This window comes from Pogona vitticeps, chromosome 1, assembly GCF_051106095.1.
Source record: "Pogona vitticeps strain Pit_001003342236 chromosome 1, PviZW2.1, whole genome shotgun sequence".
Taxonomy (NCBI): domain Eukaryota; kingdom Metazoa; phylum Chordata; class Lepidosauria; order Squamata; family Agamidae; genus Pogona; species Pogona vitticeps.
Window position 1 is genome coordinate 202,359,333 of NC_135783.1, and position 13,835 is coordinate 202,373,167.

At 39.8% G+C, this 13,835-nt stretch overlaps 1 protein-coding gene across 3 annotated transcripts in view; it reads left to right on the forward strand.

The window, feature by feature from the left end:
• Positions 1–11,258, forward strand: part of LOC110086016 (neurabin-1) — an 85,042-nt gene extending 73,784 nt beyond the window's left edge. For 2 of the 3 annotated variants that reach the window (XM_020806682.3, XM_020806683.3), the window contains 2 exons: positions 1,630–1,818; positions 10,020–11,258. In XM_020806682.3, the coding sequence (XP_020662341.3) occupies positions 1,630–1,818; positions 10,020–10,187 (357 nt within the window). In that variant the 3' untranslated portion in view covers positions 10,188–11,258. The remainder of the gene's footprint in view (positions 1–1,629; positions 1,819–10,019) is intronic. The other variant, XR_013545628.1, reaches the window with a different exon arrangement.
• Positions 11,259–13,835: the final 2,577 nt, after the last annotated feature.

A 13,835-nucleotide genomic window follows, 5' to 3' on the forward strand; every position in this document is an offset into this window, starting at 1 on the left:
TGCAGTTGGTATGCAATAGGACATGCCTATACTGCCTTCTTAACAGCAATTTGCTGCAAAAAAGTTGCACCATTGGTGCTTGGTGAGCAGATGTAAGGATTCTGGCCATTACAGCTTATCTAGTACTGACATAACTTTGACCTGATGAGAATTCAGAGAAGATTGACATTGAATTGCCACAAGACCTTGATGTTCTGAGATTCTTTTCTTTTGGAAATAGTGAAGAACTGTGTTGTTTGGAATATATAGTTTGAGTAAAAAATACAGTGGTGCCTCGCATTGCGACGTTAGTTCGTTCCAGCGAAATCGCTGTTGAATGAAAACGTCGCAATGCAAAATAAAAAAGTCCATAGAAATGCATTAAAACGCGATTAATGCGTTCCTAGGGGCTTAAAACTCACCGTTCAGTGAAGATCCTCCATAGCGCGGCCATTTTCGCTACCTGTTAAGCGAGGAATCCATCCCAGAAAACAGCGGGCAGCCATGTTTTTTCCCGGTGGCCATTTTGAAACTGCTGATCACCTGTGCGAAAATGGTCACTTTGCGATGATCGGTCATCGCAAAGCGAAAATACCCCATAGGGAACATCATAAAGCGATTGCAAAAAGTTCATCGCAAAGCGATTTCGTCGCTAAACAGAGCGCTCGCTAAGCGAGGCACCACTGTACTGTACAACCATCTTTTCTTTAGAGAAACAAAAGGCCTTAGAACCATTGTGCATTGCAGAAGCAGTGGGAGAAAATGGCGTCCATAATGTCCTTAGCCACATTGCTTGTGGCAAGCAAGTAAAACGTAACATAATTATTTGTATAATTGAGAAGCTAAGTGATGAAAACTGACTCCCATTGTCTCTTCAGATGAGTTTGCCCATGGAGACTACAATTTTTCTAAATTGGTAGATACAAAGGATGTGTTGTTTCCTTGCCTCTAGCATTCATACTGAAATCATTTTATTAGTAGTTTCTTCTTCATATTGGCCTAGTTTTCGTATCGACCACATTTTGTGATGAATGTTTGCTAAGAAAAGATTGTCATATATGCCCCAAATGTAAGATCCTCCATCTGGAATGATCCTTTCAGTTATTTCAAATATGACTGTTATTTTTCTAACATTTGGTCAGTTTAATCATTAAGTGAGTCAGTTTGATCATAGCAGATTGTCAAATAGTGCCTGCAACTAGTGTAATTTACTAAAATGTTTTAAACATGTTTTGAACTTCCTTCATCCACTTAAAGGAGATCACTTTTTCTACTTGAGCACAGTGTCAGGAGTGTTTAAATTGTTTGACATGTACATAACAAATTTTGTGACATATCTTTAGTCAATCCCCAAAGTGTAGCAAAAATACAGTTTTGTCTCTAGAAGGATGCTCAAATAAAACATGTGGCAAGAAAGAAGAGGCAGAAGTTTTCTCTGTAATTAACCATTTTGCACATGATTTTCTATATAATTTATACTGTGGATGTATGATGCACATAAAAAGGCATACTTTTAAAAACTTCACATTGAAGCATTTGTGAAAGTCACTGAAGATTTCATGCATTGAAAATAGTATGTTTTAATAACTGAAATCTGTAAATCAAATATATAGTAGATATAAATTTATTTGCTTGGTTTTGTTTGGTCAGACTTCAGATGATGAGCCAGCAGCTACAGGGAAACAAAACCAGTGGCACAGTAAACCAATTTCTGAATGGACAACACAACAAGTGTGCCATTGGCTAATGGGAATGAACATGGAGCAATACATCACAGAATTCACAGCCAAGAATATAGACGGACAGCAGTTGATGCTGCTTGACAGTGATAAGTTGAAGGTAAGCTTGGTTCAGATCAGCAGTATAAATTAATGGCAAGTAGCAAAAGTAAATGGTTGTTGTAGGTTTTTCGGGCTGTTTGACCGTGTTCTGGAATTTTTTTCTTCCTAACGTTTTGCCAGTTTCTGTAGAAGATGCTCTTCTGAAGATGCTGACCAGAGAGACTGGCAAAAGGTTAGGAAGAAAAACTTCCAGAACATGGCCAAACAGCCCAAAAAACCTACAACAATCATCGGATCCCAGCCGTGAAAGCCTTTGAGGATATAGCATAAGCAAATCTTTGTTATTTTCGTGCGGCAAGATGGAGTAAAACAGATACTCCTGGAAACAGTTGCTTGTGTGCAAATATGGAATTTGTTCATGATACAGAAAGCTGTTACACTGTAATACAAGTGTTCTAGACACAATTGAATCTTTGAACTAAAAGAGTATTATATAACTTATAAATAAAACATTCTGTTCAGTCTTTTTCCTTGAAGTCCTTTATGTTGGTTGTTGCTGAAGTATATCCTAACATAATCAGTTACAACAACAGAATCTTCCTGGTGATCTTTCCATGCTAAGTTAAATTCCATAACTCACTGCAGAAAATTGCCAGCGGCTAATGAGGGGGCATTTACTAGGTGCACACCTGTTGTACAGTTGTCTGCATTCTTTGTAACACAATCAGTATCTTATTAGTTGGTAGCACAGTGAGTTGTACAATTTAATTTACGCACACATTAATTACAAACAGGATTCTTGTGTCTGTCTCTTAGTACCTCTTTGCCTTTTGACCTAGTGAAAATTGAGTTGAACAGACCATTGAGTTACAAACTAAGGACTACTTCATAGCAAAATTGCAGGCTGTCGTTCCTGTTGATACCTTTTTTTTTTGGTAACATTTTAAAAATACAACATTTGTGTTGCCTTGACAGAGGACTTATTTTTGAAAATATATATTTTCCCCTAAACCTTTTTGCAAGTAGATTTCTACCTTAACCTTAAACTCTAATCTTCTTGTATCTACCAGAACAAAAGGATACAATTTAAATATTCTCCCAGTGTTAAGACTTCCATTGCACATTCATTAAGATTGCATATATAAATTTGGGTTGTATCCCCGCTTTGGCCAAATCCAGAAGCCTGAAGCAAATTGCCTTGACCCAGACCAGTTTTTACAGGATCTGTCGAAACAGAATGGGCAGAGTTGATTCTGGGATGAAGCAAAGGCTGTTTGTATTGACTCGGTGATTCTGCCATCTAAAAAGCTTTGTGCAGGAAGGGATTATATAAAAAAACCAATTAAGAGGGAAGGAGGGAGAGCTCAGCTTTGTTCAGTGGCACTTGTAGCATGTGCTGTGAGGCTGGAATTTCACTTTGGTCACAGTGCCTTTGAAATCTCCAGATCTCACATATATCAGGGTAAGAAGAATAAAAATTGTAGCCATTTTGGCTATCCTTTGGATTCTCAATAAACATCACTGGAAAGGCTAATAATATGAATGTATAAGTTGACCTGGGTCCAAGGCATGAATTGAATTGGGCAGCTCCTGAATCGCCAGAGACTATATTAGGATCTACATGAAAGTGCTGATTTGGCCTCCAGACCAAATTGGGGCACCCATGTACAACCCTATCTACTCAACTTGAAAGGATATCTGTTTAGGATTCCACTATAGGATAAATGCCAGGAGTCTACCATGTTTTACCCAAAATAAGACTGGATTTTATATTAATTTTTGCTCCAAAAATGCAGCACGGCTTATTTTCAGGTGTTTTTTTTCATGTACAACACTCTACATTTATTCAAATACAGTCATGTCATCTTCTGGTTGCTGCACAATGCTGCACAATGGTGGAGAACAGGATTTCACTTAACTAGGGCTTATTTTTGGGGTAGGGCTTATGTTACAAGCATCCTGAAAAATCATACTAGGGCTTATTTTCAGGTTAGGTCTTATTTTCGGGGAAACAGGGTAGTCTAATCCCATTCTATTAAAAAGTGAATACCGGAGGTGTCAGTGGGGCTTTTAAAAATTCTATTATATAAGGCAAATTCATTTTATATGGGTTGAAACTCATAGGAACTTTAACTGCATTTTACTGTTTAAAAGCTATCAGTGTGGAATTTTCACATGTCCAAAGCTTGGAAGGTTTTCTAATCTTATCAGATGTTGCCATCTGCTGATTAAAAGGTATACTACATCTAGTTGACAAATTGTTACTAGCTTTTCAGTTGGCACGTGCACATCCACACACACACACACACACACACACATCATTTGAATTTATAACATGCCCTTCCTCTAAGTTGAGGATGAGGTATGTGAGCTTATCTCTCCTAATTCAAATAGTACAGTACATACAGGGGTAGAGACCGTTGTTATAGAAAAATACAAGAGCAAAACTGAATTTGAATATCCTTGGTTCTTCTTTGTGGCCTCTGTGAATGCAGACAATTGGGTTCTGCGCCTGTGCAGGACCTCTTGGAAGTTTCTAGAGCTTAAAGACATGTGAGTAGTGGGACATTCCCCCGTGGAGCACATGCTCTGCCCGCCAGAAGTCCCCTCAGTTCCTTTTAGCCACCACTTAGGTTTTAGGTTAGACCTATTTCAGAGAGAGTTAGAGCGATTGACCATTTTCTGCAACTGGTAGTTGCTTCTTTTATTTCAATCACCTTTTCATTGGACATTTCCCCTCTAAATTGATTTGTTCTACCTTCGATTCAATTCAGTTTCCTTTTCTCTTTCCCCCGTTTTTTTGCCGATTCCACCCTTCCCCCCATCTTCCCTCCAATTTTCCCTTGTCTTTTATGCCGCCCCCCGGGCCTTTCAAGTGGTGCGTACTTTGCAATAACAAAATCACGCTCACTGACGGCCATGACTGTTGCCATTTCTGTCTCGGGGAAACAGCACCAAACACACACTTGTCCTGAGTGTAAAAGGCTTACGAAGCCTGCTCTTAAGTTGTGACTTCAGAGGCTGCGATCTTACCTGTGGGGGAAATCCCTCAATCTACCTTCAGTTGCCATGGAATCTGCACTGTCCCCAGATCGTCAACCTGATCAAGAGCCTCCTAACCAGTCTCTAGTCCAATGTCCTTCTCCTCACCAAGCGGAGAAGTCGAAGTCTACCTCGAGACCGAAGTCGACATCGAGGACCTCAGCTCAATCATCTAAAAAGAAAAAAGATAAGACTACTTCAAAAAAACCTAAGAAATTGTGGAAATCTACTCACCAGTCGAGAATTCCACAAATTCAACCACCCCAGTCAACACTTCCATTCCCAATTTTGGAGGAAATATCTAGAGATGCCTCGGGATCGATGTCACACAGAGATGAATCACCTCTGCCTCCGGCCCAGGCTCCAGCTTCTGCTGGTAGCTTGTCGCCAAGTATTGGCCTCTCTGGCTGACGTTCACTCCAGCCAGGCCTCAGCCCATTCCAGCCCTGAGTCATCAGGGCAGGCAATTCCGATTCAAATCTCAGGCTCAGATTCATCTCATCACTCCCCTCGAAAACATCAGGCAAAGAGATGACACTTGTCACCAGTACAGTATGATCCTACACATAGAGATTACTATTACTACCCAGAATCTTCTCGGTATCAACCACAAGAAGATCTCAGAGATCAATACTACCAACAATATGATCTGTATTTCCCCGAAGACTTACCAGAACAAATTTACTACACCAAACCCAAGAGGGTCTGATATGCTTTGCTGTATCCATCTTGATACTCACCTCCTGTGTCTCCATCACCACCTTGATACTGACACTGTTCCCACTCATCGCAGTCGACATCAACTCACCAGATCCCGCTTGCTACCAATCCAGCCCTCAAGCACACTACTTCATCGTCGGAACAACCACGGTTGAAGCGTTCCAAGAATTCTTCTAAACATCCTCCCCCTCAAAACACATCTCTACATGTTATGACCACCTATAAGGGTCCCCCTCCCCCTCCTCCTGATATGGAAGGTACTGTACAGCCCAAGTACCCCCTGCTTTGCAACAGCCTTCTTCGACACAATTCTTCAAAATCTCAACTTCAGTCTCCATGCTCTGAATCGTCCATATCGACCCAGGATTCAGCCTATGATATTTCTCCAGAATCACCCTCCAATTTACCCAGCCCAACATCAGATGTAGTGGAAAATCATCCGCCCTCATCTTCAGAAGATTTTACCTCGTACTCCCAGTTAGTGATGAGGATGGCTAAGTCCCTACAATTAGAAATCAAAGAACCATCACCTCCTAAACAGGATTTAGTTTTTGATGATATTAATCAAGAGACGACACCTCCACTTAGCCTTACCTTCATATCTGCTATGCTAGATTTGATTAAAGAATCCTGGGACAAACCCCCTTTATCATTACAAATCTCAAGACGTGTGGGAAACCATTATAAAACTCATGGTCCGAACACTGCCTTTTTATTCAAACATCCAACACCGAATTCAATTATTGTTGAATCCAATTAATTGCGGGCTCGCAACAAATCATCAGTTGCACCTACCAACCGAGAAGGAAGAAAGTCAGATATTGTGGTTGTTGTGCGTTTTTCGGGCTCTTTGGCCGTGTTCTGAAGGTTGTTCTTCCTAACGTTTCGCCAGTCTCTGTGGCTGGCATCTTCAGAGGACAGTGCTTCAGAACATGGCCAAAGAGCCCCAAAAACCCACAACAACCATTAGATCCCAGCCATGAAAGCCTTCGCGAATACAAAATCAGATATTCTCCGTAGATGTTTTTACTCCCTCACTTCATTTCTTATGCGAGTCGCCAACTATCAAACCGCCATGGGAACCTACCATAGCCAACTATGGAATAAGATCCTCCCCATTATTCAAGCGGCTCCTGAGTCTTCTAAGACTGAAGCCCTAAATATTCACGCTGAGGCTTCTACTCTGGCCAAACACCAAAGAATTTCTTCCCACCACACTGTGACATCTAAAGCAATGGCTGCATCTATTATTCTTAGATGCCATGCCTGGCTTAGGTCAGCTGGTATATCTGATGACATCAGATAGAGAATTGAAGACCTCCCATTTGATGGTGCTGGCCTTTTCAATGAAAAAACAGTTGAACTAATGGACAACCTTCATAAAATTCGAAAAATAGCTTGATCATATTTCATCCAACATTTCAATACCAGCGACCCCAGTACCGCAGACAGTCCTTTGTCCAACAGCCATTTCAGCCATTCCACCAACCATACCGTACATACAAGCTACAAATGCAGGATAGACCCTTTTCTGGCCCATCAATGTCTACCGCACCATTCTTTCAACCCCAGCAACAGCAACCACGTCAACAACTCTTTTGACACAAACAGAAGAAAGGTAAGCAGTATCAATAGACCTCTTCCATCTTCCACCACTACTTCCACTCCATTTCAAACAAGGTTATACCCTTTCCTTAGTGCATGGTCTCGAATCACCTAGGAACAATGGGTCCTTTCTATTATTGAAAAGGGCTATTTCATCGAATTTCAACATACTCCACTTTTCACTGTCATTAAGACTACTCCCCGCTTATTGGCACTTCAAGAAGAAATTTCCCTTCTTCTCCAAAAAAAAGCCATACTCTTCATCCCTTCCTCTGCCCTGCCTGATGGTTTCTACTCTAGATACTTCACTGTACCGGGGGGAAAATGGAGGACTCCGTCCCATCCTCGATCTTAGAAACCTCAATAAATTCATTTGGCCTAGACATTTCAGAATGCTGACACTCGACACTAATACAGTGGTGCCTCGCTTAACGAGCGCACCGTACAACGACGAAATCGCATAGCGATCCCTTTTTTGGGATCGCTAATGCGATCGCTCAACGAGCTTTAGATAGGGCGAAATTCGCTTTGCGAAGATCGGTAAGCTTACCAATCTTCGCAAAACGAAGCTCCGACGATCAGCTGTTCGTTGGACAAAATGGCCGCCGGAAGCCCCAAAATGGCTGCGCGCAGCGTTTTCGCGCCCTCCCCTCACTTAACGAGGGCGCGAAAATGGCTGCCGGCCATAGGAAACTTCGCTGAACGGTGAGTAAAGGAGCCTTTTGGAATGCATTAAACGATGTTTAGTGCGTTCCAATGGCTTTCCCTGTCCCGTTCAGCGATGTTTCGCTGAATGGGAAACAACGCGAGGCACCACTGTATTCCTCTCCTTTCACAGGGAGACAGGTTTGTCATCATTGATCTCCAAGACTCGTATTTTCCCATCCATCTCTGTCCATCCAAATCATCAAATACACTTGTTTCCATTCATTATAAAAGCTAGTCTTGACTTAATAGTCTTCTTGAGCCCCCTTCTCTTACAAAGCTTTATGGGACATTCACGTAACTGAAAACTACTTATTTTCTCCAGTCCTGTGGATAAATTGTTTTGAGAAACATTTTAATAAGTCTGTATTTGGAGGAATACCAGTCTACAAAGGATTAAACTGAGATTATTTGCATGATCCCTACCCTAAACACACCAGTCTCTGGAGAAATTTCCAAGGCACTAATGTTATACTATTATTAAGAGGTATTATTATTACATCTTATATAGGCTTTGCTGCAGAAAGAACAAAGTACTGTGGCACCCTAAAGACTAACAAGTTTATTAAAACATAGACTTCACATTTGACTGCTATGCTGATGTGGGGTTGAGAAACATTTACATTGGAAGGCTGTTCTTTTCAGGCTAGCTTCTAGTGTATTGTTTAAAGAAATACATTTGAAAATGATCTAAGAAACTAGCGACTCTGAGCTAGCCCTGCAGGATGTTAAAGCATAGCCCCTTCGTCTTGAGCTGGAGAGATGGTATCACATGTCTTAGGACAGACCCAGTCTTCTCAAATTAACAGTTTTCAGACACATTATAACCCTTTGTCTCCAACCCAACAATTATATTACTGGATTTTTCGTCCATCTGGGGAAAATACCTAAAATTCCAAGCTGTCACAGAGATTGTACTTAAATACCATTAATGTCTGATCCTCCTATGTGCAGACAGATACTCCAGTATGATTAGGCAAACGTCAGTATGAACTACCCTATTTATAGATATGGCAGGCCGCAGAACAATTTTCTTCCAGTTTTACAATGCCAGGAATAACAGTATATATCTATGCAGAGGTCAGTTCACACTTAACACTTCCCACATTTGTCTCTTGCAAAGGAGCGGGTCATGGTTGATCACATGGATTACAACTGAAATCCTCTCACTGTGATTAAGTCTCATGACATCAGTAGCACCCTTATCATCTGAAAGCTATGGAAGCTACAGGATGGGAAGTGGAAGTCTTTAATTACTGAAATCCCTACTGCTGGAAAGACTTCACCAGTGGAAGTGGTTTTCAGTAATTAAAGGATTGCCCTTCCTGTCCTGTCACTTCTACAGCTTCTGAATAGTTGCAGGATTACACGGAAGCCTCAGGATGGACATTGCTATTGCCACTGTTGTCATCAGCCTTACATGGCACAGACTATATATAGCAATAGGATTTCAGCCACTTATTTTCATTGTTGTACAGTATTTTACCAGTATTGTAGTAGGCATCAGAAAAGATGATGGTTGTTTTTAATTGGAATAAAGTAAACCATTTGAGGTTGATTGTTTTAACTATGTTTTTAGGATAAGTAATTCTATTTTAAATATTAGTATTAGTCTGCAGTCCCTCAGTTAATTTCTACTACCCTATTTCCCCGAAAATAAGACCTAACCTGAAAACAAACCCTCGTATGATTTTTCAGGATGCTCGTAATAGAGACCCTACCCCCAAAACAAGCCCCAGATAAGTGAAACCCCAGAAGATGACATGACTGTATTTGAATAAATGTAGATTGTTTTACATGAAAAAAAATCCCTTGAAAATGCATTCTTGGAGTAAAAATTAATACAAGACCCTGTCTTATTTTCGGGGAAACACGGTATTTGCAAAACCTCTGCTAGTATTTGTGTGCTTAAAATACTATTTGGGTGGATATTTGTCTGACTCTTCAGTTTGTTCAAATACTTTTGCTTGATTTTAGAATATGTAGAAAGAAATACAGTTTGATTTTTGTTTTGTTTTGGGGGGATCTGTTGTTTGCTTTTTGCTAATTTCTGGTTGTGGGTGTTCATACAACTCACACATAAATATCTGTAAGGCCACATATGATGCCACAATAAAGAACTCTATTTTTGTGGCAAATACAGCTACTTTTTGAGGGGACTATAATAATGCATCTTTCTTTTAAAAGGCCATTGGAGTATCCAGTCAAAATGACCGATCAACAATAAAGAAGAAAATTAAGGATATTAAAAAAGCACAAGAAAAGCTAGAGAAACAAAAAGAAAGAGGTCAAAAAAAGGAAAAGGATGTTCGGAAAAGTGCCAGAGTGGTGGCCACTGTAGAATCAAGTTGCTAAAGAGATTGGGTGACATATACAGCAGCTACCTGTTGTGTCCTCTCAAGGGCTAAAATGGAGCTCTGCCAACGCTTCATTATCTTTATCAGACTTTACTTCGATGTGAAGAAGTGCAACAATTGTATATTACTGTATAACGTTGAATATGGAAAGGAGGAAGTGAGTTTTTCTTTAAAGACACAACCTCCAGCTTCCATAGTCCTTCCACGTTTATATGATTGATTTAAATGAAATATTTTCATTTTTAAAATATTTAGAATGTTAACTTGTACTAATGAACAGTAAGTTAATGTTGTCACAAGTAATATGTACATATGTGCCTGGTTATTCTAACTCCCTGATTTGTCTGTTGGAAATGGTATATACAATTTTTGAAAAGTAGGATGTGACACAAATTACAGTAAAATGTTGGACGGTATGTAGAGAACTATCAGATTACTATGTTTTGGTGGAGATAGCTTGCTGCCACTAGTGTATAGAGAAAAATTAAGTTTTTAAAAAGTAATAGAAAATTAATTTAATCAAATTTAATGACATGTTTAAAATGCTGTAACTTCTAGAGTTCATTTTAAATTCAAAACTTTGTAGTAATATAATTCATGACTTATTTTCTAAAACAACACTGTTTCTAAGTTGTTGGTTATATTGAAGCAGGATTTCAACTTTTACCAATCAGTTTTATACACTTTTGTATGTAGTAGTTTTATAGTCCATGTGACAAATAAGAGCATACTGTAATATAACATGCATTACACTTTTCCTACTCAGATTTTGAGGACCAAAATTATATTTTTGCTGATTTTTAAATGCTATTGGTCTTCCAAGCTTAAAATAATACCAAGTTAGGAATAGTTGGAAAATGCATTAATGAAGCACTGAATTTCTTCATTGTATATAATTATATTGCAGACTACAAATGTCTTCCTTTTCATGAACAGCATTTGTCTTCCAAGGTAATATAAAACACAGCTGCCATCAGCATTTGGGCAACAGCACAATTTGTTGTGGGAAACTATACCACATTAGAATGACACTTCTGAAAAATGTAATAAATTTCATTCAAAAAAGCAATTTAGAATTTAGGATTTTTTTTTCCATTACTGTGAAAGCATTTTAATTGTTTTTAAAAATTCAATATTAAAACAAAAATACAAATCCATTAAGAAGTACATACAATACACACTGGACTATCCCCACCCGTGCCACTCTAAAAAATTTGGAATTTTTAGAGTGCCTGTTGCATAAGTAAATGTGACATATGGCCTCTTAATTAAATATGTGCTCCTGGGAAAAACGATATTGTAATAAAAGATTAAAAAACGCCAGGTGTGAAGTTATAGAGAATAACTAGAAATGAACGTAATGAACATTTCCAAAGTAGTATTTGAATTGTTCAAATCATGATAGTACAATAGCAGCCCCCAACATACAATCTAAATGGTTCCCAGTTGTAAAGCAAGCCACTGTATGTGGGATCCAGTGTTTTCCCATAAGTTCAATGTTAAAATTGGGGTTGGATCCTGGAGAATTTTGGGGACATACAAGCACACACACCTTCTTTTCTTTAGCTTGTTTCCTGGGTGCTTCCTTTTGACCTCTGCTGCTTTCTCTCTCCCAGTTCTCACTCTCTTGGGGTTCAAGTGGTTGTAAAAGTGAGCTTTGGATGCTGGGAAGATATTAGTGAATTTTGAAATTGTGGTAAAAGCAAGAGGTGGTAAAAGGGAGCATTGTAAATCAGGGATCCCCTGTGCTGTTGAATTCAAAGAACGACGAGAGGAAGGAGGAATGGTATTAGTTCTTTGAGTATCCCATGAACCATGGGCAGCAGCAGCACATGGTGGGTTATGCCACCCAAAAACTTAGTGAGTAGGCATGGGATTTTCAGAATTCATGGACAGCAGTCCCAAAAAGTCCACAGGAATTTCCTGGCCAGAATTCCAGGGCTTTAGCCAAAAATAAAAAGACACTGAGAAATAATGACTTCTCTCAGACATAAAGTCAGAGAAAGTGGCCAGGCAAGGCTAAGTTTTAAACTGCAAGACTGTATGGATCTGGTAGTCTTCCTGCCTATTACAGTATATGCCATACAAGGTATATTTCAGACTAATGTCCTAGTTTTATGCCTAAGAAGAATTAAAATGTGATTGTTTCTGGAAATCTGAGTTATATAAGGGACTCTATAGATGTGTTAAACATTGTGTGACTCGGAGTGTTGGCAGCACAAGAAAAGGTTATGCTAACAGCAAGGGAGTTTATATCTGTGAAGATTCTCAGTCATTCAGGTGTAGTTATCTGGAAGTTGAGTCATAGCAACTGGACTTCTTTCTTGTTAGGTTGAAATGTTTCATTTCACTACTCATCCAAGCTCTACATTGGAGAAACCAAACAGCCACTAAACAAGAGAATAGCCCAACACAGGAGGGGCAATGGCATAGGACCACAATCAGCAGTGTTCCTTCATTTGAAGGACAAAAGACACTCATTTGATAACCAAGATGTACTCATTTTAGACTGAGAAGATAGATCATTTGAGAGAGGGGTCAGGGAGTCCATACAAGTGCTTATAGAAAATCCCTCACTCAACAGGGGTGGAGGCCTTAGATACAATCTGTCTCCTATTTATCATGATGCCCTTTCATCCTTCCCCAAAAAGATTAGGGACAGACCCAAGATCACTGTTAACCATCAACAACCCAAGACAATGAGTGCAGAAGGACTGCAGAAGTGGGATTATCCCTCCCCCCATCCTTTGTCCATCTAACAAGCCTATTCAGACCAGGGGGAAGTGAAACTAATGTATCAGGGATCTCCTAACAACTTTATTTTAACTGCCCATCTTCTGGTCTGCATCTGTATTATAATACATCGTAAATCAGCTGAGCAATCCAGAAATGTTTTGCAGGGTTGAGAAGACCACTTGCAAACTTACTAGATTACATACTTGCTCAAAGCTGTTTATGAGAAAAGCACATAATTTCCTTCCAAATCTTAACTATTCAACCTGTGAAAATAAAATAGCAATAGTAAACACATCAGTTTAACTACATAAGGGGAACACTCTGCTTTCAAGAGGACCCTTTTATTATTTGTTTTGAAAAAAGTGTGTTTTGTCCCCCTGAGCTTCACTGGCTAGGGCTTCAAGGCCCTATACATGTGAGCTGACCCTGTATTTTATGGCCGTACTGTACTTTGAAAGGGGGGGCACCTGTAGTCATCTTTCCTAATCTCAGGTCAGTGACATTCAAATACAATGGTGCCTCGATTTACAAACGTCCCAACATATGATTTCGAGTTAGAACCAGCTCTGACCACAACATTTTGCTTCGACTTGCGACCAGCATTTCCAGTTACGAACAGAAAAAAGCAGGGGAAAAAGGCAGGGAATTCAAATTGCTAACAGTTGGTGGCGAAGAGGCTGCTTCTTTGTAGCTCTTTTGCCCTAGTGGTTAGAGTGCAATTGGAGGCGGCTTCGGACTGCTTGGTAAGGTAAGGTGCTGCTTTCTGCTTTTTAAAAACTGTTCTAGGTGGGGTTTGCAGCGTGGTTTTGGACTAGGTGGTGGATGTTTCTATGTTGTGATGGGTCTTGCAGGGTTTGCTTCCCCCCCCCCCCCTTTTGATGGGTCTTGCGGGCATTGTTTGCTTTTGGGA